The 26,059-nt window shown below is 35.2% G+C and overlaps 1 protein-coding gene across 5 annotated transcripts; it reads right to left on the bottom strand.

Moving 5' to 3' along the window:
* Positions 1-1,731: 1,731 nt before the first annotated feature.
* LOC6641820 (trafficking kinesin-binding protein milt) lies at positions 1,732-25,877 on the bottom strand. Of its 5 annotated transcripts, none has more exons than XM_023175957.2 (6): positions 25,731-25,877; positions 19,997-20,336; positions 19,702-19,911; positions 4,773-5,051; positions 3,049-4,705; positions 1,732-2,979 (listed from the first exon to the last, which is right to left on the bottom strand). In XM_023175957.2, the coding sequence occupies exons 2-6, from the start codon at positions 20,208-20,210 to the stop codon at positions 1,818-1,820; spliced, it is 3,522 nt and encodes a 1,173-aa protein (XP_023031725.1). In that variant the 5' UTR covers positions 20,211-20,336; positions 25,731-25,877; the 3' UTR covers positions 1,732-1,817. The 5 variants fall into 5 exon arrangements, with proteins under 5 accessions (XP_023031725.1, XP_002065090.1, XP_015033867.2 ...); XM_002065054.4 differs by lacking the exon at positions 25,731-25,877 and adding an exon at positions 20,623-20,641; XM_015178381.3 differs by lacking the exons at positions 19,702-19,911; positions 19,997-20,336; positions 25,731-25,877 and adding an exon at positions 11,139-12,008.
* Between the last annotated feature and the right edge of the window lie 182 nt (positions 25,878-26,059).

Below are 26,059 nucleotides of genomic sequence, written 5' to 3'. Positions count from 1 at the left end.
TACAATTGTAATATCTCGAATCGGTATCCAGTAATAATAATTATAATTATAATAATAGTATATGTTTTTGTTCTTTTTACGATATCTTTGCAAATTTCATGATATATAGTTTCCAAAATAATAATTGTAAAAAAAATTAAATAAGAAATCAAAAGAGAAATCTTTTGAGAATCCATTTACAATATACGAGGAGGAGAGACTATGTGACTGTTAGCTAATAACGAGAGTGTTTTGAGGTTGTTTGAGTGTCTTCCATAACATGTGTTTCGATTGTGCAGGAGGTAAAAGTATTCTACATTTCACCCGGTTAACTACTTTCATTTTTACACCTTTGAGAAAGTTCGTATACTGGCAAGGTTAAGGTAAAAAAACCAAATGAATCCAAGTGTAAAGAACTAAACTAAAGTTTGAACCTAAATCTCTTGCATATACGGGGGAGTAGTCCCTTTTTGTTCAGTTTTAGCCAACAGTGCATAATGCTAAATGTCTAGGCTGGATTGTGTTTTTTCCTTTTTTATTTTTTTTTATAACATTTCATTGGTGTTTTATGACATAAAACTATGAATCAAGCGTTGTTGTTATTGTAAATTTGAGAGCTCTCAATTTAAGAAACTATGCATTTTTATTTTAAAAATTCTTGGCATAGCCAAACGAGTGCTGAAAAGCTGCAAAATGGATTGAGCCAAAAAAAAAAGACTAGAGAATTTACATATATGCAAGTGTATATTGTATATTTGTTTAATATGGCAGCGCAAAGCACCGAAATTATAGAAATTAAATCAAAAAGTTAAAGTTTTTCTTTGTTCTTCATTTCCTTTTCTTTTCTTTTTTTGTGATATAAAGTTTTGTAATTGCTTCTTTTTGTTCTCACTTGAGATGTGGGAAAACATGCTGTAAACTATATATTTAATAGATATATAGTAGACGTGTCGTTTGAGTTTATAAAAAAATATATATATATCTGATCTTGCTTAGTTTCTTTCTGTGTTTCGTTCTTTATATACAAAACAAAAACAAAGAAAAAAAAAACTATTTGCACTTTGCTTTGCTAACACATTTAGCGACAAAAATTATATATATATAATGTATATAAATACAAAATTGGCAAATACGACAACAAAAAGGAGAGAAAAAAAAAACTAACTACAAAGTAAATCTTGTAAATGAACATTTGCTTGCTGGTGTTTTTGTTTTCCAACAAATGGTAAATTTCATGCCATTTCTGTTTAGCAGTTCTTTTACAAAAGTATTTAAAAATTTAAGGAAATTAAAATTAAATTAAAGGGATTTTTTTTTAGCTGCTCATTTTGCTTTGGAACTTATTAACTGACTGGCCACAGTGTGTGTGTATGTGTGTATTTTATTTTTGGGGGATTTTGCTTTTAGATTCAATGCCGCAATTGTTAAATAATATAATAATTAATTGTGTATTGGTTTGTTTGTTTTTTTTATATAACTACTAAATTTAAACATTTCACTATAAATATTTACAAATCACAGCTACAAACACTAAAGAAAAATGAGGCTTCCCTTCTTCCCCCAGTGTTCCTTGACAGGCGCGCGCTCTCTCTATCTCGCTCGTTCAATTAATTAACTCATCAAATTCGCCGCATTAGAGGTTTGGGGCATGGTCAGGGCGAAGGCGACTGCGGCGGCGGCGGCATTGAAATTAAAAATTATTTACGTTTCTCTCCTTGTTACAAATTAAATTAAGTAAAGTCCAGCACAAGCTTAATTAAAAAATATATATATATATATGTGTATATATAATAGTAATATGCTGTTGTCCCCATCCCTCTCCCTAACCCGAGCGCAATTTACAACCAACCCCCCTTGCGACCAAACAACAAGGAACTAACTGAACCTACAAATGATTGTGTAATGCTTTGCGGTGCCGCCATTGACTCTGCTGATGGATCTGATGATGCTGATGATGATTTTGTAGTAGACCCCTCACGACGATCGGTTGGGTGATCTGTTGATACCTTGCCCAAATCAGGTCGTACACGACCTCCACCACTACCTCCTGCTGCTCCTCCTCCAGCTATGGTACCCAAATCGGGTCTCTGATTAGCCATGCCATTTTTCAAATGTCTGCGGGATTTTTGTCTCTGCATTTGCTTTACTCGTGTCTCACTGGCCGATGACGTTGCTCCTCCTCCCACTTGACTACCATTTTGTGCGGGGTTTTTCGTTGTTGTTGATGTTGTTGTTGTTGGTGTCGATTTGGCGGTTGGCTTCATCATTAAACCCTGATCATCACTATCATCACTATTGTAGGCGCTAGTGCTGCTGCTTGCCGTTGTGGCTGCTGGTGGTTGGCTAGCTGATGCAGGAGTGGGTGACTTTAGACCACGATGCAAGACACCTTTAATTTGTGCACGATCAAAGTGTATATCATCCACAATGCTTTTACTGCTCGTATGCAAACTTTGGAGGCTACTGCCACCGCCACTGGTTATGCTGCTTCCACTAGCACTGCCACATTGGCTCAATGGGGAACTACTGCGATTCGCTATGCCCATGCCACGGCCACCACGCTGTGCGCTGATTATGTTCTCCAGTCCAATGCTCTCTACTTTCTCGATAAGATTCAATGATCTCAATGCTCGTCTCTCTAAATGGGAGAGCATCACCTTTTGTTGTTGTTGCTTGCTTAGGCTGCTTCGCGCCTGATGGTGCTGCTGCTGCTGATGATGATGATGATCACTGCCCACCAGTTTGCGTCGTATAAGATCGGCCCCCGATGAGAGCAAACCAAATAGAGGTTCTGGTGATTGTCCACGCGGTGGAGAACCTTCGGGACTATTGCAGGGCGTAACAGTGGGCGAATAATTGGGTCCAGCGGGCGTATTCAGGGCACTGGGTGTAACTGCCTTGATGCCACGCTCATTTAGCATACCAGCCAAGCCCAAATTGACCGAGAATGTAGAGCAGGAATTCTTGCGTGACAGTCCCGCACGAGGCGTAGCTGGAGCACTGTGAAATAAAGAGAGAGAATGATAAATCATAAGTCTATATGAAAAATTTCAGACTTGCTTAGCTTACCTTGGTTGTCTTGATGTCGATGTGGAAGCCATGCGCGAGGACATTTGTGATTGGGACAAGAATGACAGATCATTGACAAAACCATCATCGGGATGCATTACCATGCTGGTGGTATAGGTATATGTGGTGCAACCGCCTGGGGCCTCAAACTGTTTGCATGGCAACAGATCCTCATTGATATCCTCCTCGACATCGGAGAGCGTATAGAATTGCATGCCCAGTTCATCGAGACCGCGTCCACCGCGTATGGTGACACCGGGACGTTCATCTAAAAGGCCACTTAGTGTGGGTGTTGCCAAACGGGACCAATGATGCAGGGTCTGGGAGCCTTCCATGGGTTTGACAATTTGCAATTTTTCTGGAAGACGCCACGAATGATGTTGCTGCTGCTGTTGCGATGAAGTCATTGAGGCGGACATGTGATTTAGTGAAGATCCAGCAGACATGCCAGAGGAACCAGTAGACATAATGCTATCAGGTGTACGCACACCCATTGGAGGAGCTCCTGCTCCTGCTCCACCTTGAGCCAGGGGCTCATCATAGTTATAAGTGCCAGCCGGAGCATAGGAGAGCATAGCTCGACGTGCCAAAACTTCAGCAGGCGTTAGACGCTTTAGAGCTGCTTCCAATTCTTTGGCTCCTGGAGCACCGGGTACACCCGACGGTTGTGCTGGATAACCATCATCGGATTGTGAATTCAAACTCTCATTGGATAGAGTTTTCACACCAAGACTGCCGCCACCGCCTCCACTACTGCCGCGATAATAAGAGCCAGCCGGATATGCCATTGATGCCATGCGTGGTCCCGATGAACTACTCATTGACATGGCACCCAATTGCGTCATGGACACATTGCCACTATCCATATAGTTGCCACTCTTGCTGGCACAACGCACCGTATCAAAGACACGTTTATAGGGAGGAACAATGCCAGAGCCAGCATAAATACTACTGGTGGTGCCACCCATTGCTCCACCGCCTTGCAACTGCATCATCATGCGTCCTATACGATCTGCCGATCGTTGGCTATCACCACTGATGCCCGAATCCAGACTATTCTCCGAGTACATTGACGATTGCATCAATTCACATTGCAGGGAATCAGGCTGCAGCTGCATCATAGCACCGCCCATGCCAGGGCCAGCCATACTTGTACCCAATCCTCCCATGAATGAACTTCTAACTTGTGGTTGACTACGCTTTCGCTGTTGCTTCAATTGATCTTGAGCTGAGTGAAGCAGGGCCAAGACTTCTTCATAGCGTTGCTTAAACTCCACCAATTCCAATGCCAATGCATTTTGTGTCTCCTTGGTGATGTGCAGCATGGACAAATGCCCTTCATTGTCCTCCGTTAATTGATGCAAACGCATCTCAGCCTCCCGCAGACGGGCCGTTAGATTAACAATTTGCTCATGCTGCAAACGATTCTCCTCCATTTGCCGCTCTAAATCTAAACTTAAATTATCATACTGCGAATTGGCGTCATTCAATTGGGCCCCAATATCGGCCATCAATTTACGTTCATGCTCCTCCACCTCGTCCGTTTGATGGGCCAATTGTGTGGCCTCATGCTTAAGGGTTTTATTCTCATCCAATAATGAATTCACCTTCTTTTGCAGCAGATCCAATGTTACCGATTTGGACATGGTGGGAGTGTCTGAATCAAAGCAAAATATATTAGTTTTACCCATTTTGATGATACACCAAATTTCTAGTTAGCTTACCCGCATCTGTTCCATCATCCGCATCATCTGTTAGCACCGAAATAAGTTCATTCTTTTTATGCAACTCATGCACCAATTGGGATCGATCATCGTTGGATTCCTTAAGCTCTGCTTCCAGATGACTAACACGCAGCTCCAGTGCATTATTCTGTTTTAATAGATCCTGACCAATCTGTACGGTTAGCTCCAAATCTTTCTCTTTCTCTTCCAATAAACGCGTAACGGCTTCAATATCATCGTATGCCCGAGTCATCTGGCTAACACGGTTACCGCATAGAACTGTAATTAAAGAAACAAAGAGTTTAAATTATTAATACGTTCTAAAATATTTCAAAATAAACCATTAAAAGGAGAAAGATCATACGAAGAAATGTATACAAATTATTGAAATTAATGTGGAATTTTCTTTCCTTTCTTTAAAGACACATGTTAAAATTTAAATTTAGTCAAATTTGATAAAAATCGAACTATAATCATTAAAAGTCTTATAATAAATTAAACTTGGTGAGAGTCTAAGACTACTTATTGACCGATTGCTCCTAAAGGTAGCTATTTGTATGGGGGTTCGATTAGGCCAACTTTAGAACAGGTAATTAAAAAGCTGAAATACCAAGTTTCATTTCCAAAACTTTTTAACTGTGGGCTTGAAACAGACTGACACAGACGAGCAATATAATGAATAAAACATATTTCAATTTTGGGCGATTTATATTGTCCTTATTGCGATAAGGAAAGACACCAGCGATAATTCAAAGTAGAATCTTTTAGAAATTTGCATTATTTTCGATTAAACATAACATAAATTGATTAATTTAAGAAATGAGATATTTTAGCATTTAGAGATCACCAAAAACTTGATACAAACGATTAGAATTCCATCTTAGAATATAAGTCAACACTAATTGAAATTAACTGATTTGATATACAGAGTGAGCGAGTGGAGCTTATAAAATATAAATAGTTATTAATTAATACGCTAATTCAACAAAACTAAACTGAGCTGTGAATCACTGTAAATTTATATGTTTAAGCAAAAGAACTTGCTACACTGTAGGGTATAACAAATGCCGACTTGGCTAACTGTAGACGGTCCGGTCCTCCTTTAGATTTTAAACTGTAACAGAGCTATGTTACATGTTTAACAGCATTCTGTTCTGTTATTAAATTGACATTTAATTGAAACTAATTTTAACCTTCCATTAACAATTGCTCATTCTGCAGGCCAAAAATGGGACTGGCCATTGTTGTTGTTGTTGTTGTTGATGGTGTTGTCTCCATTTCCATCTCATCTTCGTATTCAAGTTCATTGTCTATGATGCAAAATTCATCATGCAATTGCAACATATCGTTCCCACTGTGATTGTTTGTGTTATTTGTGGCTTCTGAGTGGCAAGCAGCAAAGGCAAAATCTTCTAAAGAGGAGGCAACAACAATGCCAACAGCATCCACAAAATTTGCCTTCGTTTGCCATTCCCCACCATTTCTCTCCACTTCATCGTCTTCTTCTTCTTCTTTGTTGGCTAAAAATCGATGAGTCGCAGCAGAGTTTCTGCTGCTGCTGCTGCCGGCAGCAGATTGAGCAGACAGTTGCGGCGCCATCTCCAACTCCTCTGCCCCCCTTGCAATTTCCTCTGTGCTCTTTCCCGTCGCTGCATTGTTTACGTGCGTCATTTTGTTTTCGTTTTTCTTTATATTCTATTTAAATTTCAGAGAATTTTCCGCAGCATTCTTGACTTGATTTCCTTTTTATTTATTTTTATTTTGTTGGTTCTTTCATTTAATTGAAAATTCTTTTCAATTCGTATTATGCAATTTTTAAAGCAAAATCGTGAGAATAAAACATTGTCAAGGCACTTTTTTTTTGTTTTGGTCGTGAGGGAGGGAAGAATGGTGGTTGGCAAATTCACAGTTACTATTTGTGCTCTTTTTCTCTCTCTTGGTAGTCACATGATTATTTTGTACTTTGAATTATTATTATTTATTTGCTTTAAATGTAAACATTAAAAATTAATTGCTTAACATTCATGCGAATTGTTTAAAGTCACAAGAGAAACTATTTTGAATAACTGTTATGACAACAGCAGGCAGAGCAGAGCCAAAGCCAGGCAGCCGACGCTCTCGCTCTCTTGGACTCTGTGTTTGTTTGCTCTCTCGTTAAGGCTCTCTTTTGCCACCCACTCTCTCTCTCTCTCTCTCTTAGTTCATCTGCGCGCCGCATTGGCAGAATTTTTGTGAGTTTATTTCTTAAAAATTCGTTCAAAACCTGAATTGAATTTGTTTATTGTTGTTGTTGTTGCTTAAAAAATTTATATTTTTAGCCCATGAGCTTAGCTTTGAAAATTTCCTTGTTGCTCTGTCAACTCACACACACACGCTGGCAGCGACGCTAGCAGCGACGTCAACTGCGACAGCATACAGCAGAAGTAAAAGGCGTTTTCCCACCATTAGTGAAAGGAAAAAGGCCAAAAAGAAAACTGTTTAACAGATGTGAGAGATAAATTCCCAAAATTTTAGCCGGGAAAAACGAATACGAGATACCTGGTACATAACCAGACTTAATCTATTGTCTCAACTGGGAAACACCGTGTTATTATGACTTCTCTATATACAATAATATTATCAATCCACACACAACAGAGTTCAAAGATTTAATCTACATATGAGAGTTTGCTGGCTCTCTATACTTTTAAAGATCTTGAAAAGATTCTCTCTCTCTTTTAACCTTTACCAAATATAGTACAGGGTATACAAAAACTGCAATCACAACTCACATGTTTGTTAAAATAGATTCCACTTAGATTTTCTTCAACTTCTTCACGGTCCACGCTTCACTTCACACACATACACACCGTTCACAATAATAACATTAATTATTGGCCACAAGGCTAAGTCCAAAGGTGGAGAGACTCAATCACTTAAAAACGCGAAATCTATTTTGGCCAGACAAATAAAAGATAAATCCAGTAGCAGCAGCAACTCGTGACAAATAAAAAACGCAGTTTAATCGGGGGTTGTTGTTGTTGTTGTCGGGGGAATGGTTTTTTTCTTTCGTTAAATTTTTGCGTCGCTTTTTGGAATCTTTTTTAAACATTTGTTATTTTATCATTGTATAAACTGAATTCTTTATTCAATTGATTTTCACTTTGACACATATTTCTTTTCTAGTATATTTTTTATATTTTTTTTTTGTTATAATTTTGCACAAATTGTGTAATTTACGAATTGCAGATACGCGAGAGACTGAGGCTGAGACTAAAACTGAGACTGTGAGAGTGAATGAATTTCAGCGCTTGTTGTGTTGTATATTGGAATCCACCACCACTAAAACCCATGAGTGCAAGCGAGATAGAATAGTTGGAGTCCACACACAAGCACACAAACATATACAGTTGCGGAAGAGAGGCAAAGACATACGACAGCAGCTGGCTCTCATTGGCAGCATTGCCAGCAAACAAAAATTTTAACAGATTTTTTTTACTTCTAAAACAGTTTTTTTGATACTCTGTTTCTTGGGGGGTAATAATTATATAAAGTCTCATCATTATGAATTTAATTGTTATTAAAACAATATTTGTAGAAAAAAGGCGTAAAAAGTTTCCCGAAGACTAATTCTTAATTAAAACCAGACACCCCCAATATTTGCTTATTTATTTTCCAAGATATTTTGTACCTATTTTATTACATTTCCTATTCTTTCTATATTTTGTCAGGTAAAAACATCGACAAAATCTTACTGCAAACCGGAACAGCATTTCTGCTTAAGCCTAATCTCATTCATGAATAAGGGCGCGCGAAAAACTAAGCGGGTAATTTTCAAGAAAATTTTGAAATACAAAATTCCAGGAATGGAAAACATCATAAAATTCAAAAATACATAAAGACGGCAGGTAGAAATTTAGAATTTAGGAAATAAAATTTACTATATACACGACGAAAAATCATATCCATAATATGACCTGCTAAGATTTTATTAGTTTATGTTTGTGGTAAAGTAATGAAGAAGAAGATAATTTTGGTTGATAGATAAGGCGCCAGCTCTAATAATCGAAGACACCCCAAAAGTATGCCATGAACTTTTTGGCGTTATGTAGGTGTATAATGCAAATTATCTTAACCTGAAACTGTTGATAAACATTATCAATATTTCATTAAATTTTCAAGTGTTGATGGAAGTTGACTCAGCTCATACTTTAATGACTATTAATTAGCTTGGTTAGAAATTTGAAATATACATATATAATATTAATTTCAATTTAGAAAAGTAATAAACATCTACTATATTTACCAACTAAATTACTGTACAAAAAAGTCATAAAACTATTTGCTTAATTATTTTTTTTTTCACAGCTTCACGCTAATAATAAACCTTTCAAAGTTTCGCAGACGTTTTACCTTGACTTTTTGTCTAAAACTTTTGTCAAAAACCAATTGCATGATTGAATGATAAGCAATCGCAAACGAAAAAAAAAAGTTTCCAGACAGAATATATAGTTTCTGCCAATATAAAACCTAGCGATAAGTGGATCTCTCTCACTCTCTCTCTTCCCCCTCTCTTAATTCAAATAAAATGAAATTTTATAGTTATTGCTGGGCTTATAATATGAGATCATTAGATCATGTGCTCTATTACAGTGCTTAAACGAATTTAATAGTTGACTTTTCTAATGAACTTGCTAAAAAATCATCATCATCATCATCATCATGGCAAAAATGATTCGACATTAGTTCAAATATCAATATGGCGGCATGTTCTAATGATAAACACACTCACACGATCGAAAACAAATACAAAGTCTGAGGAATAATAGAAACTCAAACAAATAAACTCTAAAATGCCTATATACCTATGTATGTGAAAAAAATGGACATCGTGTTTGTTCACACGTCGTCCATGGTAAAAAGAAGAGAAAATACTTAGAAATTATTTATATTTAATAGGTTTAAATTGAAAATACATTAATCGACCTAGGCCATAAGAGTCATAACAAGAAGTTTGATAAGATAGGCCTGCCAGCCGAACGGACGCGCGGCAAAATGGCTTTAAGGCTAAGAATTAAACTGCAATCGTAGTGTGCAAGCACTTTGCTGATAAGAAACTGCTTGAAACAATGTTTAAAAAAGGTGTCGAAAGTAAATTTTAATACATATATACATACATATCCAGATAAGATTGTATTTGCTTGTCCGTGAACTAGAAAAATAAATCAAGATTTAATGCAATTTTTACGGCCTGCTGAATGATTGCAAATATTAAATTGCAATGTGAGAAAAAATTTGCGAGCTCTTAACGATCATATATATATTACTACTATATATATTCTGGATCGGCGTCAAAGAGAAGAGTCGTTATATCCCTCGTCAAACTAGGATTACGAAAATGCAAACGGCTACATTACAAATTTATTCAACTACGCCTTTATTTGGAGGAAGGTGTTTACAAAAAATCTTAGTTTTTTATAAAATATTATAATCTTACTTAAAAAAATTTCAAAGAATCTAACTTCGGTTAGGTCGAACAGACGGACAAACATGGCTATATTGACTCAGCTTCTCATACTGATCAAGAATATATATACTTTATAAGATCGGAAACGTCTCCTTTTGTGCGTTACAAGCATTTGACCAATTTTATAATACCTTCTGCAAGGGTATAATTAGGTACACATCCGTAGTTTTCAAATAAAAAAATTTTAAAAATTGTTTCATTTCAGAAAAATTCTTTAAAAAAGAATTTTAAAATTTAAACTTTTGCAAGCATATCCTCCCTTAACTCAGGAAATGTCCTACCTAATTTACTTTATATTAATATTTGATATAATATTTTGATAAACAATATTTGGTTAAGTAGAGTTAAAAGACTTAAAATTATCACTGATTAACTATAGATGACATGTGGATAAGAGTTAGGGCAATAAGATTATTTGCCTTTAAAACTATCTAGTGGCTAAATAGAGAAAACAATACTTTGTTAACCAAGTTAGTTTTCCCTGTAAGCGCTAAGACTATCCCAAAGATTTGCTGATACTGTAAATAAAAATTAAATCTTAGTAAAACATTGCAACTGCTCGACATTCGCCACATTTACAGAGGTTTCGTCATATACTAGGGGAGAAAAAACACGCAACCAGGAAAATCCCAAATGCGATAGAAGAACTCTGATATCTTCTACTCGAAGATCTAAACGACCCGCTTTTTCTTCCAAAACATAATCAAATGATTTGTCGTTCATAATTCAAGACGTTCTTGACAAGATCCTTATAGTATATAAGAATAAGAATGAGAAACAAATTCTAAACTCGCATTAACACAATTGAATGGATGATTCATCATTTGCGGCGGGGATTAATCATGTTTAAACATTCTTACCTGTGTTACTCAGAAGACTGCGTACAACTTTTAGACAATTTTTGCCATCAACATTCTTGGATGCATAATACATGAGGTCCCAAGAGTTTGTTGCTTGCAGCAATTCAGCAGGTAACTCAAAATTAGGTGGAGCATTCTGCTCCTGCTCCATCATTTCACCATTCAGTCCACCAATGGGAGTTGAGGCCGGTGTAGAGGGAATACTACTGCTTTGCAATTTATTCTTTTGTTCCCCCAACGAGGCGAAATCATGGAGCAGAGATAGCAATGGAGCCGATATTATAAGTGGTGGATCTGTGGATTTTGGTGTCGTTTTCATTTGCTTGACAATGCAACGCATTCGATCGACAGCCTCTAGTTCCAGTTCCAGACGTGTGGGTGGCGGTACCAGACCATTTACAATGGCCGACATCGATGTTGAGGAACAATTACTAGTCAAACTATCACAATCATTTCCATTTAGTGAAACATGCAATTGGGGAAATTTATCGGCAGCACGTTGAGACTTTGTATCCAAATGTTTGCCCAACAATTTGATTGTATTATCAAAATGTTTACTTGAATTTGATGGCTTGTCGGTGATAATCACTGATGATTGTGGTGACAAAGAGGTGGCCGGGGTGGAGGACGAGGAGGAAGAACAACATGTTGACAAAGTTAATGAGTTATCCAAAGTGCTGCTATTTATCAATTGATGTTGCCCAAAATGTGTATCATATTCGTGATTATCCTCATCATCATCAGGATTGACTTTGTCGGGATCGAGTGTTAGTTCGACTTCATTTATTCTGGGCAAATGACTAATGTTTGCTTTCAGCGGACTTAATTTTGATTGTTGTTGTTCCGAATTACTTTTATCCTGCAGTAGCGGCATTTTGTTGTTTGGTGTGTTCACTTATGTTGTTTTATTATTATTATTTACATTTACATTGTTTATTTTTGTTTAATTGAAAAATTTACTAGTTTTTGCTGTTTCACTAATAAATAAAAGCAATTAGACACGCGTGTGTGTGAGTATGTGTAGTCAATTCTGTCAAACTTCTTGTCAAAGTCAAGTTAAATGTTATTTCCAACACTGTACATCACATTTTGAAGGCCCCTTCCAACACTACATATATCTTAAACCTTTTGTTTGCTAAAATTGGCAAAAATATAATGCGCATTTAGAATTGACGCCTAAAATTAGACCTACTGACTTTTATCTTTACGACCAACAACCTGGGGGGAAATTGCACTTATCAATGGTACTTAATTTAGTCAAAGGTTTATACTTTTATTTATTATTTTCTGCTAATTTTCTGATGATTATGCAAGCCAAAAAACAAAAAAAAAAAGACAATGGCAAATTGCTATACACACACATTTGCAGCATTTACATACAATGACTAAAATATTTCAAAACTTTTGCAAGACTTTTACACAACAAACACTAGAGTGGACCCCCTGAAACAACAAATGAATGTGAATAGATTGGATCAAGGGAAAATATATGTATATCATATCAAGTTAGTGGAAAATTCAAGCATAATGAAAACAAGTCTCATAAATTAGCCGCCTAGCCCAACCCAGTCCAGTTCAGTCTTCACAAAAGAGAGGAAGGAAAAACAGTTTAAAGATGCGTTCGAAAAACTGAATGCTGTAACATGCCGACGATCACGTAGGTTTTCTTAGACAGGTATTTTAGTAGCTTATACCTGGCCATCATTTTCATGTGGGTTGGTTGAATCTAAGAATTATTCTTTCCTTTCTTCAGCGAGTGCAGAGGAAATGATGCACAACAGCACTTCCAACAGAGATGATAGAGGAGAGAATTAGGCCTGTTGTGTGTGTTCCCAATGGCCAACAGATCATAATTTATTAATGGCCAAAGTGAAAGAAAATTAAGCTAACGGTTGTGCCAAATGAACAAACAGCCATAAGATGACCAACATGATAATAGAGCCCAAGACCAGACCAATCAACAACAAAAAACTAAATAGAAATATTGGCATTAAAAAATAAGAGAAAGATGAATCTATAGTCAAATCATTTTGCTGATTCATAAAGTTACTTGGTAAAATGAAGAAAAGAAAAAAACCGAAGGAAAAAGACAATCTTTGACTAAGCTATAGATTATATACTCTTTTTCTCAAGGGGTATATAAATGTTCGTGGACATATGAAGCTAAACAGGACCTAGTCGATGGCGCAGTCGACACCTAGTCCACGCTATTTACTATTTTTATCGTGGTGCTTATACTTCTTGGCATAAAAGCAGAACAGAAAAGTCGAAAATGGAAAATAAGAGCGATGAGCAAAGTATATTTTTCCTTATGTAGCTAAGATTGCAAGGTTCAGGTTGGTATATTCTTAAAGAGTCCTTTTCAGAGTGTTATTCCCCTTTTTCGGGCATTCAAAATTCGAGGAAACCTTAAATTATTACAAATCATCAAGTGTTTTTGAAATATTAAATGGTTCGACCTTTTTTTGAGAGAATGTGAACAACATTAGAACATAAAATATTTATTAAAGCGATTGTCATGCTTAAAAATTAAATCAAGTCTTGGAAAAAGTAACCGTTTTGATCGATAATTGAGGACTATAGTCCTCTAACATTTGCTTAAAACATGAGAGCTGTAAAAAATAATGGCCCGATCTGCCCTAATCCGAGATCTACAATGTGGACATATGTATGAGCTTATCTAGTTTTAATGTTTGAAGATGTTCCATTCTAAGTACTCATTGCACTTTTTGACTAAAATTAATGTACCCTTTTTTTTGCAAGGGTATAAAAAAAGTAATTATTTTTTCGACGGTGACCCTGCTAAAAACAAAAATAAAAAAACGTCATTTCAGGTTCATCGGCATGCATGAGGCGTAGCCGCAGTCACTACTACGTACATATACAAAATTTTTTATGCATTTTATGAGTCAGCTGATATGGCAAAAGACAGAGAGAGAGGGAGAAAAAGAGATAGGTTATGCGAGGAGTAAAACAATCAGAGACTTGAAATGAATAAGTTGACAATATGTGAATAAATTTACGGTTATCAATGCATAGAAAAAAAAAAAGACACAAACGATAAATCAACAAAAAGCATATGACAAAATGAGTCTCAAGAATAAAAGCTTGATTTGCTTGACCGATTGGGTCGATAATTATGTAAGCTCAAGATAAAAAAAAACCAAAAACAACACTCAATGAAATTGTGTGAGAAAATGCAAAAAAATTATAAAAACCTAAAAGTCCAATCAATCGCAAAAGACATGCGAAAATGAAGCGAAAACGCCAAAATAGCAGTAACATTAGAGCAGTTGTAGTTTATTTTTTTTAGTTCACATAAACTTTCACAAAACCAAATGGGAAAAAGAAATAAACAACAAAGTTGTAGTTGTGTTACTGGTAATTAATTATGGCCAACAAAAAGAAAATATATATTGTTGTATTTTTGGTGCACATTTAATCATCTCTCTTTTATGGCCAGCAAAAATTCAATGGACGGGCACCAAATAAATGGTAAAAAAAAAAACCAGATCAACATTAACTAAATGACAAAGTCTTTGACACCTTTGCCAGTTCCGTACAAGAACATTACAAATATTAAATTTTACTTCAAGCTCTGTACTTGAGCTTCAAAAAATTATCTTTTTTTTAGACGAGAGTTTAGGAGAATTCTGGTTTTAACAAGACTATGACTAAGCCCTAGATTGGACTTCAAACTTTTTACCAACTTATAACTGATTCATAACCCTACTTAACCCTATAAAACCACAATTGAATTTTTAATCGATTGTCACATAGTGTAATAAAATTTAACTAATGTTTTTTTAAACAATTTTGAAATTAATTTAGATTGGAAATGAGCACATTGAGCTTTTTAACAGAATATTATTTCTAAAATCATTTAAAAAATGATCAGTACATATGATTTTCTAAAATATCAAAAATTGTCTTAAGGAACTCTTAAGTTTAAATGGTAAATGCAGTGAATATTACACATTTTATTTGAAATACTTATGTAATTGTTTTCCCAGTAATGAAACTTTGTGAACCTTTTTATGTATTATTTGTGGTAACAATTGGGGATTAGGACCATTTAAATCGGACTAACCGTCTCGAAGGCCTAATCTTCTTTGCTGTTAGCTTCAGTGGCATATGACCTCTTCACTCTCTCTCTCTCTCTATTAGCTGATTAGCCGATTTCAATATGTTATAGTTGGTCAATGTGGCCCATTTCTACTAATGTAATCAACAAAACTGGCACAGGATTGTTAAGTAGCAACAGCTTAAAATAATTGAGAGACTAATTCCCATAAAAACAAATAGACCAAAGATATTTTACCCTCTGCAAGGCAAAGTATCAATTGCTCTCCATTACACCGTTACTCATTAAACGTTTTCGAGCACTGTGGGAACACCGAGAGAAATAAGGAAGTTCAATCGATATTGCCCGTTAGTAATTAAAATTATATGAAGTGAGGTAAGTCAATGCAACAATTGTAACAAATACAAACGGGCAAAATAAAAGAAAAAAAAACTAGCTATGAGCTACATTTTCTTAAACTGATTACACACAATGTGAATGTCCTACTAAAAAGAGGCCATTGACACACACACACACACATAGAGAAAGAGACGCAATAAAAGAAAAACAAACAGAAAACAAAAACAAAATTGAGTTGGGTGTCCAACACAAAATGCCTTCAGGTGACGCCGGTCGATGCAGTGTTGCGAAATGACGCAATGAAAGTATGTCACCTCAAATAAAAATATAGTCTGCAAAATGTTTGTGTTTGCCAAAGAAGGGCCACCACTATAACAACAACAACAACGAAACATAATCGGCTTGGCACATGACACAAATTTTTGCTAGCATTAGCACCAATAACTTACAAGAAAAAATAACATTTTCGTACAATAAATTGTGAATGGACCCGTTTTTTTGTTACCCTATAGTAGCTAGTCAAGTTTAAAGAGAAATACAATTCAAAGACTTTATTACAACACTCAACATCACTTAGATTACAGGGTACATCAAATAATATAACAAAAACGAAATGTATATAAAATACCATTTCGTACCCATCAAATGGCTAATAATGGTTTTGAGGTTAATAATTCTTGATGGGTACAAACGAAAAAAAAAAAAAACAAGAAACGAAATTAAAGCAACGGAGTAGATAAACCGTTGATTGATGCGGAAGAAACCGACAATGATAATGGTAATGATTAATCAAGAGCAACTGCGAGCGACAGAGAGAGAGAGAGAGAAAGACTAACATCAAACTGACCAAGCGGCATTCTAATGTAACGGTAAATGTGATACAATTATCTAGCCAAACAAACCCACCAAACAGCTGACAGGCTAACAGGGACACGCTACAGAGAAAGAGATAGAGAAGTAAAGAGGGTAAGAAAACTAAAAAGCTAAGCCACATTCCGATAGACGTTTGTCTGGAAATTCTCCTTCTTATCAGCTCTCTCTCTCTCTCCCTCTCTATCTTCCTATTAGAAAAACTTATGGAAGAAATGATTATGTAAAAAGCGCATTGAGCAAATGGAGCTATATGTTTGTGTGTGTGTGTCTGCTCGTAAAGCCAGACAAGGGCACACACAGCCATCCATATTAAGAAAGAACAAGAGACAAATTCAAAGTGACATGGCCCAGCCCCATTCATTAAAAACCATACCCTTTAATAAGAACAACAAAAAATTACAAATTTCCTATCGCAGAGAGAGAGATAGAGAATGTGCTGCTAATTTTTTTTTTCCTCTTTTTGTTGCTGCGTGCGTGAGTAGTTGGTCCTAAAAATAAATTCAATTTGTATGACGGCACTTGGAGAAAATCCAAAATGTGTGTTTCAGTTTTGTTTTGCCACTCGTACTCACACACACTAATACGCAGACACAACTGTTTGCACACACACATACATATATAGGCACTTATGTATGTATAAATATATATGTATAAACGTTTCGGCAGAAATATGTTTTATTAATAATTTGAAGCTTTAATGATTTTCTATTTATTTTTTTTTTCTATTATTTGGCACACATTTTCTTTTATTTTCGGCACACAAACGCACAAATTTTCACTGCCAACGACATAGAATTTTCTTTAAATAAACTTTTGTAAATTTCTATATTATTATTATTACACTTTTTGGCACTTTTTCTTTCTTTCGTACACACGCGGACAAACTGTGGAATTCGCAACAAAAAAATTCCCGCCCGGCAGCCTAAGAAATGAAATACAACTGAAGCGTATGGCGTTGCCAGACTGGCGACCTAGGTCGCCAAATCAGCTGGTTGATGTGTTGCTGGCTGTCAGCTGGTTTCATAGCCAGAGTCAGCTTTTTATTAACCCACACTGTTAGCAAAGCAGCAACAAGTGTTGGTTAAGGGCGGGCAAAAGATTCAAATTTGAAATTATGAATTTGATCAATTATACAAATTAATCAATTGATTTAATAAAATTCAATCTTTGGCAATTATTTTATGATTTTTAAGTAATATTGAACTGTAATATAATATTAAGATATTGAGAAAAATCTTAAAACATATTTGAATAATTCCTTAAATTAATAACTAGGCATAAGTTTTTCTTGCAATCTTTAATTTTTTCTTAAAAAACATTACATTTTGCAGATTTTAATGGAATTGCATTTGTGATTTAAAAGTTTTTTCACTTTAAATAACAATTATCTTTGGAATTGAAAATTAGTTATATAACCATTTTTCTCATGCAATCATCCTAAAAAAATAAGAGCATTACTCTTCCATTCCATGACATAAAACTATACAATAATTGCTTTTTTTTAGTTTCTTTAAGCTTTTGTCATCACTTGAAATAAAATAACATGAAAACATTTTTTTTCTTTCTTGCCACCTCTAAACAATCTTTTGAAATATTGTCAGAGAGATGCCAAAAAAAATTACTTTGTCACAAATTTATTATCTTCATATGAGGCATCACACGCAAAGAAAGCATTTTTCCTAATTCTATATAATATAAAGTATATATAGACATTTCTTTCAAATTATTTTTAATCCACTTTCTTGCGTAGATAAAAGAAAATTGCGTTTTGTTTTTGTCAAGAGTGAAAGCTGATAAACAAACGCAAGAAAAATACTTTAAAACCCATAAAAAAATGGCAAAAATTGTATTTGTTATAGTATAGAATATTGTATAACAAACAAACTCATATACATACATTTATTATATGTGTGTGATTCAAAAGAAACAAACACTAGTCACAAAGTTCCGCTGCTGATAAATTTAAATTAATTGAGCAATTGAAAATAAGAGGCAAGAGAAGGGCAAGAGTTGAGGCTGGGCTGTATGGCAGTCATTGCCATATATGTATAAATTGAGTAATTCATATTTTAGTAGGGTATATGCATCTATATATATCGTACAAGGTTCATTCAATAGATATCAGCATTTAGTGACTAGTTTTCTATTATAAATCAAATCAAGTTCTTATTGAGAACACAAAAAATCCATTATAAAAAAATTAAAAGTTTAAATCAAACCTATTCTTTCAATAATTGAAAAATTATTATAAAAGCATAGATATATATATAGAAGTATTTTTATACACTCATAGTTTTGTGTTTGAAACACAAAAAAACAATGAAAACACCGAGAATATGTGATTCAAAATATTTCAAGTCATGTGCTCCAGAAATCTAATAAACAACTATAAATACTTTTGCATTTGTTTTGCTTGTCTAACATTATTTTTACACTCTTAAATTTGGTATCATTACAAATGTGAATATTTATTCTATAATGAAAAGTTCTTACTTATATATGGAGTTGTTTGAGCAATCATTATTAAAATTAGCTGATAACTCACTAGATCAAAAATTCCTAAAAATTCCTGAACAATTACTCTTATTCAACAGTTTTGCTATTTAAAAATATTGTTAATTCTTCGCCGAAGATGCCGTTTTAGGTGCTATAGAGAATGTCTCGTTTTTGATACATTTTCAATTACATCAAGAATTGTGTAATCTATGGCGAATATATCTTGAAGATATAGTTCTAATATAGCAATAAATATAAAATTTATCAAAAATAAGCCAAATTTTAATCAATTTGAGGTTAACTTTGACTATTCTTTGGTATTCTTTGACCGAAAAGTCATTAGAGGATCTATATTTTCCGTGTTTTTATGGAAATAATTTATTAAAAACTTCTGAAACTTTGACATCCTTAAAAAATTGCCCGACTGGCCTAGCCCTAAGGCTAGATTTCTCGATTTATGTAAAACAGATAACGTTCAATTTAAGATCAGGCTAATATTTATAATAACATAAAGTTTAAATCTTGCATTTAAGCCGGCTCAAAGTTAATCTTTATAAAGAGAAGGTTGTCTATAAAGCTTTTTCAAAGCCTACAATACCAGTCTTCCTTTTTTGTGTTGCCTTTGAAGTAATCTTCGAACAGGTCGTAATGTAACCAGCTAACATAAAGTTCATTTACGAATAGAAGGTCAAGCAGATCTAATACCAACTTGTGAAATGTCTGTATACTGAGAACAAGAAATTATACTAGATTACAAATTTAAGTACTTACGAAAATAGTTGAGGCACTCTCTGGTCTGATCCTTTGTCAGGCCCAAACCCTCAGGCGGTATGGGTAATGCTGGAGCTGGTACAAACCAATCCTCGTTCGCATAGCCAGAGAAATCAGTTAGAAAATCACTACGAACTTTATATTTAGGTATTTGTTCCTCTAGCAATGAAAATATTTCCACCTCTGGTATATTTTCGTTACTGCATAGATCTGTATATATAGATAGAGAGAGAGAGAGACAAGTTAGCTAGTTAGCAAAGTAATATAACAAAATATTATTTCATTTAACACTTACCTGTTAGGCAACTGGCATCGCAGGTCTGTGGTCTATGTGATTGCAGCAACTGTTTCTGATTTTGTGCCCCTGTCGCAGTCGTCGTCGTCGTCGTCTGTTGCAAGAGACGCTTTGCTTGCAATTTGGGCAAATGTTTGCTAAGCGTCGCCTGGGCGGAGGGACTGAGAAGCGGCATTTGGCCGCCATTGGCCCCCAATGTTGCAGCCGATAGCATCAAGTGTTAAAAAGTAATAATAATTGTATTGTCGTTGTTGTTGTTGTTGATATTGGTGTTTTGCACTCTCTCTATCTCTCTGCTCTCTACATCCAGCTGGTCAATGGCTAACGAATATTTGCTCAACTGCAAAATGAAAAAAAAAATTAGAATGGGTTTGTGTTAATTGTCTGGGGCACAATCACATGAAACTAATAAGCTAGCAACGACGAGCCTAGCTACGTAGTGGTTTCTTTTTTTTTTCGTATTTGCCTTTCATGATTTCATTATGAACATTCTTATCTGCGCTACTGATAAAGAGCTCGCAAAAAAAAAGTTAACGATGATTATTAATACTATAAATATTAGTCAAACGTCAAAGGATTTTCGCGAAAGTTAAACAAAATTGATCAATAACTTTAGTGACACATACACATACTCTACCGCAAGACACTTGTAACTTTTAATATACTGTATGCAATTTGTTTATGGTTTTATTGAGTGTTTCTAAATGTTTAAGTGAGCCTATGATCTCATCTGGGTGGAGACGTAAAAAAAGTGTTTCCGTTTGAAATTTAAACAATTTTCTCATGTGTACATATATCGGGCTGGTTACTCTTCTTTCAAAAAAACTTCTAATTGAGTTAGGCCAGTTGTTGGAGCTTCCTAAGTCCAGATGAATGAAAATATTCTCAAATAGTCATAATGTTGATGAGAAACTATAAATCTCAGTGAAAGACCAACATTTTTTAAACCTTTTAATGGTGTCCATTAATTGAAAATCTCCATTATGTATTCAAATCAATTCATTGGGGGATTTTGGATATTGAAATTTCAGGATTTTAAGGTAAAAGACTTTCTTGGGAAAGTCAAGAGGTAAACTATCGTTCTTGGGGAACAATTTCCCCTAGTGCGTTTGTGGCACTGTTTTGTTTGTCCTTCTGCTTGAATATGTATGACGTAGATCGCTCAGTTTTAATATAACGTCACTTCTTGTTTAAGCTTCTTGCTAGTTTAAGCAACCCATTTATTGGAATCGGAATGATTGAACTACTATAAGATAGGCTTCACCACAAACTATATGACAGAAAAAATGTTTACAGAGATGGTTTATCTTAGCGGCTTTTGGGAAGGGGACTCCCCAAAAGGGGGCCCCACAAAAAATGAAAATTGCCTAAAAGTATCTACCCTTAAAATTCAGCCCCAAATGCCACACCTGCCACAAAATTAGCTTCTCCATTGTGTTTCGAATAATACCGAAATATTTCTTCTGCAATGCGAATAAATGGATTGATAAAAACACACATTAAACCTGGTATTACCAATTGACTATGGAAATAAGGTAAATAACAAATTTAAATGTCCAATTTAATAAGCTAATACTTTAATTAATAGTACAGTGAATACTCCCGTGAGTGAACAGCTACAGCTACAATTAGACAAGGCCGAAGACGTTTTCGACTATAGCTTTCACTGTATTCAACTTTTATTTTTTTGGCCCATTATTATTTTGATTTTACTTGAAGATAACATCACAAAGTACATTTTTATGCAGCAAAATATTATCCTTTTAAAGACAAATCACACAATTAATATTTCAGAGGTTCTTATTTAAAACCCCTTAATCCATTTTTCATGCCATATCGTGACAGCTTTTTAGTATCTTTTTTGTATTAGAATTTTAGAAAGCCTTGAAAATTCCCTAGGACTTATGCCAATATGGAATCAGTCTTGGCACTGCAAGAAAAAGGCAGGCAGTTGTGGCAGATGGCATAGAGCCTATTAGATGTCATGGCATTCATTTCAGTGCCTAAGAATGCTTTTATAAATAAAACTTATTCTATTTATACACATTTTTTTTGATTCAAACTAATTTTATGAAACGTTTAATGTTTGTCTGGAAATTACATTGTCTTCTGACCGTGGACATTTTTAGTTTTATCTACTAGTAGTTAAATTATTGAAAACTCCGATGTGAGGCAAACGTCGCGCAAGCGTCAACTGATTTTTCACAGTTAAAGTGAGCAGCAAACAGAGTCGGAACGTAGTCGGAAGCTTTGCTGAGTCATTTTATCTTCAAATGTTTTTGGAGGTCGACCAAAAACGAAACAAGCAATTGGGAAAATTTTATCGTCAAACAATTTTAAGTACACCAACTTCATGAAAAAAGAATCCCCCTCATCTAGATGAGAGCGAGAGAGACACGGCAGCTACCAATCCGATCCGACTACGTGCCAAATGTAGCGTCGACAGGGTCGAAGGCGGCTGCAACTAATAAGCAAAGCGTGTGGTTTGGTTTCTCTCTATCTCTGATAATAACAATATATGAAACGAACGAAGAGGTAAATGTGTAATTAAACAATAAACAAACAAACAAAGCCAAAAGCAAAAATAAAGAGAGAGGAAACACTGAACTCCGCGAATGCAAGTCTCTCTCTCAATTCAAGAACTATAACCTGACGCATCAGACAAAGGCCGATGAATCCCCAAACTGCCAAACTGAAGCATGTGACGTTGGAGAGGCCTTTCCCCTCGCAGTTATCATGGGTGCTAAATGATACTGGACTCTAAAACATTCACCGACCTTAAGATACCCCACAACATGCCAAGTATGATCAAATTGAATTTAATCAAACATTAAGGTTTACTTCAAAGTGATCAAGTAAAAGACTATTAACACATGTGACCTTGACAAGATCTACCCTAAGGGGTAAATGACCAGCAATTAGAGATCGTTTGAAGATCAATACTTTCAAATGCAAAACTGAAGAATACACACGTCATGATATGCAAAAGCAAATCTCGAAAAGGAATAGGTACATATTATCTAATCTGAAAATAATAAGTGCACCCCGAGCTACATAAGACGCACCATAGCAATAGAATTCTGATTGACGATTATATGATCGTCACTTTTCAGAGGAATCAGAGAGGTTCCCTTAGGACACGCTTTGTCGTCGATAATTTCGGAAGGAAACTTAGTTAGGAAAGTTAGGAACGTTGAAAGGAAGGATCTCAATGAAGGAAGCATAATTAATTGATGTTCTCGCACCTCTCCTAACATTTTGTGAAATTAATTGGGAATCTTTTAATCTAATCTCATCCCTAGCCATTAGTCAGACACTAAGATACATACGTTTGAAGGATCCTAATATACTCGATTACTGATAAAGAGTATAAACATTTACGATAGTTGAAAGACCCGACGATGGACTATGAATGGCGATTACGTTTGACATTTTCTTTTTATTTGGTTTCTTTTTTTTTTTTTGGCGCTATCTCTACTTTTTTTATTTTTCTGCTTGCAATTTGCCAAAGCTTTTGGCGTTCATTGCATAATCACACACAAAATCAAACACACACACACACTAAGCAATTAGTAAAAACCAAAATAAAAATCAAGAAATTTGTCTTTTCATTTATTCTTTTTTTTTGTATTTTTAGAGCGAGAAATTTACATATAGTGAGAGAAAAAGGAAAAGCAAAATCGTGAATGGAGGAAGGAAGAAGCCGGCATAGTCAATCGGCGCGCGGTAATAGTTTTGGCATCATAGAAAGAAGCGCAGCGTAGCGAGACGTCGACGTCAGTTGGCACATTGATTCAAGGTTACATTAAAAATGGGGATGACTAAACACACACGAAATATGTCAAACAATTTGTACTTAAATGAGGTGAATGTGTTTATAAATTTGAATGGGGACCGCTTTTCCGATTGTTTGTCTATTTGAATTGGCAAAACATGTTTGTACAAGGGACTATAATAGTTCGAGTTTTGCTTTAAAATAATAATGATTTATACCTCGTATTCGTCACAAATACGTCTGATTCAATATTTGAAATCTAAATTTTTGGGGCAAAACTGGTTTTAAAACAAATATCATAACCTAAAAGTGCAAAAGTAGGTTTCTGATTTTTAGCTTATGTACCATAAACATTCTTGTGCCTTGAAAGTATAACCTTAGCTTGTCACGAATCTAGAAAGGGGTGGCGGGAAGGGCCATCTGCCCACAGTATATTCCGGTTGTAACGACTCCGCTCTTAGCGTTCGTCGATCACAATTTGATTACTTGCTCCCGATGGTTGGTCCCTATTCAAACTTATATGAAGGGACCTAAGCTTAGTGTATTTTTCCTTTTAGCCACGATATTTTCCAGAGTTCAAACGGATTTAGCGCCGTTCCGAAACAAAATACAGGAATGCTGCTGAAGTATAACAATAGAGAGTCGAATTGTTTTTTTTTGCTCCTTTCGTCTGTCCCTTTGAGCATCGTTATAACCGGATTCTACTGTATGAACAGGGCGGAAGAGGGTAAGGGTTTGCCACAGCCGACATTTACTGTAAATCTGATCACGTTTTTAAATGCTGTTGAGTTTTCTAAACTATTTTACTTTAACTAAGATTAACATTTTTCATGTCCTAATCAATATTGTTTAACTTTTTACAATTTCCATAGACGCGAAAAGAAAAAGGTTTTTGGTTTGTAGACTGAAGAATCTTCCATTTTCACAGTTTATAAAATTCAGCCAAACTATTTAATGTTTGTGATTAATTTGATGATAACTTCTTGGACATGACACTATCTCAAAGGTCTTTTGACCACTGTGCCCCTCCTCATATGTATGTTTTGAGGTGGATGGCTGTTGTTGTTGTTCTTTTTTATTGTTGTTGTCACAGTCGCACTCACATGCACGCATTGCAGGCATTTTTCATTTTGTTTTATACGGTTTTTGTGGCAGAGACGCGTTGAGCGCGCATTTCAGGCAGACAACGACGACACAAGAACAACAACAAAAACAGCGGGAATATAGCAAACTGAAATTGGATGGCATAATGCTCTAAAATTATATTCAAACCCTCGACAAATGGTTGCCAAAAAAACAAAAAACACAAACACAAATTTGTTAGAGTTCTTGCGTATTGTTCGTATAAATTGTTTTTGGCATTTTCGTTGATTCTTGCTCCTGAGCTATTTTCACGCTCTTTGTACTCAATTTTTCTTTTTTGGCATACGCACACTATGATATTTTTACCGTTTTCTTTTTTTTTTCACACACTTATATAAGGAAAAGCAGAGGCAAGCAGCGCTGCTAGTGGGGCAGGGTCATTAGACGACAACGATTATAATTGGTGTGGATTGTCTTGATAAAAATTGATTTATTCGTTTTGTTCTTTTTTAATTTACATGAATCAGCTGGTTGCTGTTGATGACGATGATGCGTAAGGCTGGGGGGAAATGCTGATGCTGTGTGTGTGTGGGGGAGGTCAGAAGTAACTGTAGAATGTTGCGTAGGCGCAGCTGTGTATGTATGAGTGTGTGTGTGAAAGTTACAAAACACTGTCAAGCACTTTTTTCATTTATTCCATCACAATTTCATAATATTTTACTTTTATATCATTTTTGTTTCGCTTAACCTTTAAATCACGAAAGAGCCATCAAATTATTGAATTTTCCTTTCTTTGCACTCTTTGCTTTCTGTTTTGGTCATACAACAACATTTAATTTGTAGTTATCGTTGTTGTTGTTGTTGGCTGCTACCTACATTTTTTTGCCATTTTTTTTTCCTCAGCGTTTTGTCGTCACATGGAATTTTTTTTGTTTTATTACTCGCCGTGCACAACGCGCTACTCGTCAAGTGTTTTGCAAAAAACGATTTTATACACAATTTGTTAACTATTAAAAATATTAATAAACACTTTGTGTTTGTGTGCGTCTGTATTAAACAACGAATTAAACTAATTTATTTAACTAAATTTCGATTTTGCACTTTCGTGTTGCAGTGTTAAAAAAAACATGCAGATCCCAGTATTCGTATCCACTATTTTCAACACTCCCAGTATTTGTTGCCTACGTTTTAACAGTCTGTTAATT

Source organism: Drosophila willistoni, assembly GCF_018902025.1.
Source record: "Drosophila willistoni isolate 14030-0811.24 chromosome 2R unlocalized genomic scaffold, UCI_dwil_1.1 Seg167, whole genome shotgun sequence".
Lineage (NCBI taxonomy): Eukaryota > Metazoa > Arthropoda > Insecta > Diptera > Drosophilidae > Drosophila > Drosophila willistoni.
This window is presented reverse-complemented; position numbering and strand designations above follow the sequence as displayed.

Coding starts and splice junctions, on each gene's coding strand:
- LOC6641820 (XM_047010756.1), bottom strand. CDS start 6,443: ATGACGCACGTAAACAATGCAGCGACGGGAAAGAGCACAGAGGAAATT. Junction 4,706..4,772: donor GGATGATGGAACAGATGCGG/GTAAGCTAACTA, acceptor GCTTTGATTCAG/ACACTCCCACCATGTCCAAA. Junction 2,980..3,048: donor TCGACATCAAGACAACCAAG/GTAAGCTAAGCA, acceptor TTTATTTCACAG/TGCTCCAGCTACGCCTCGTG.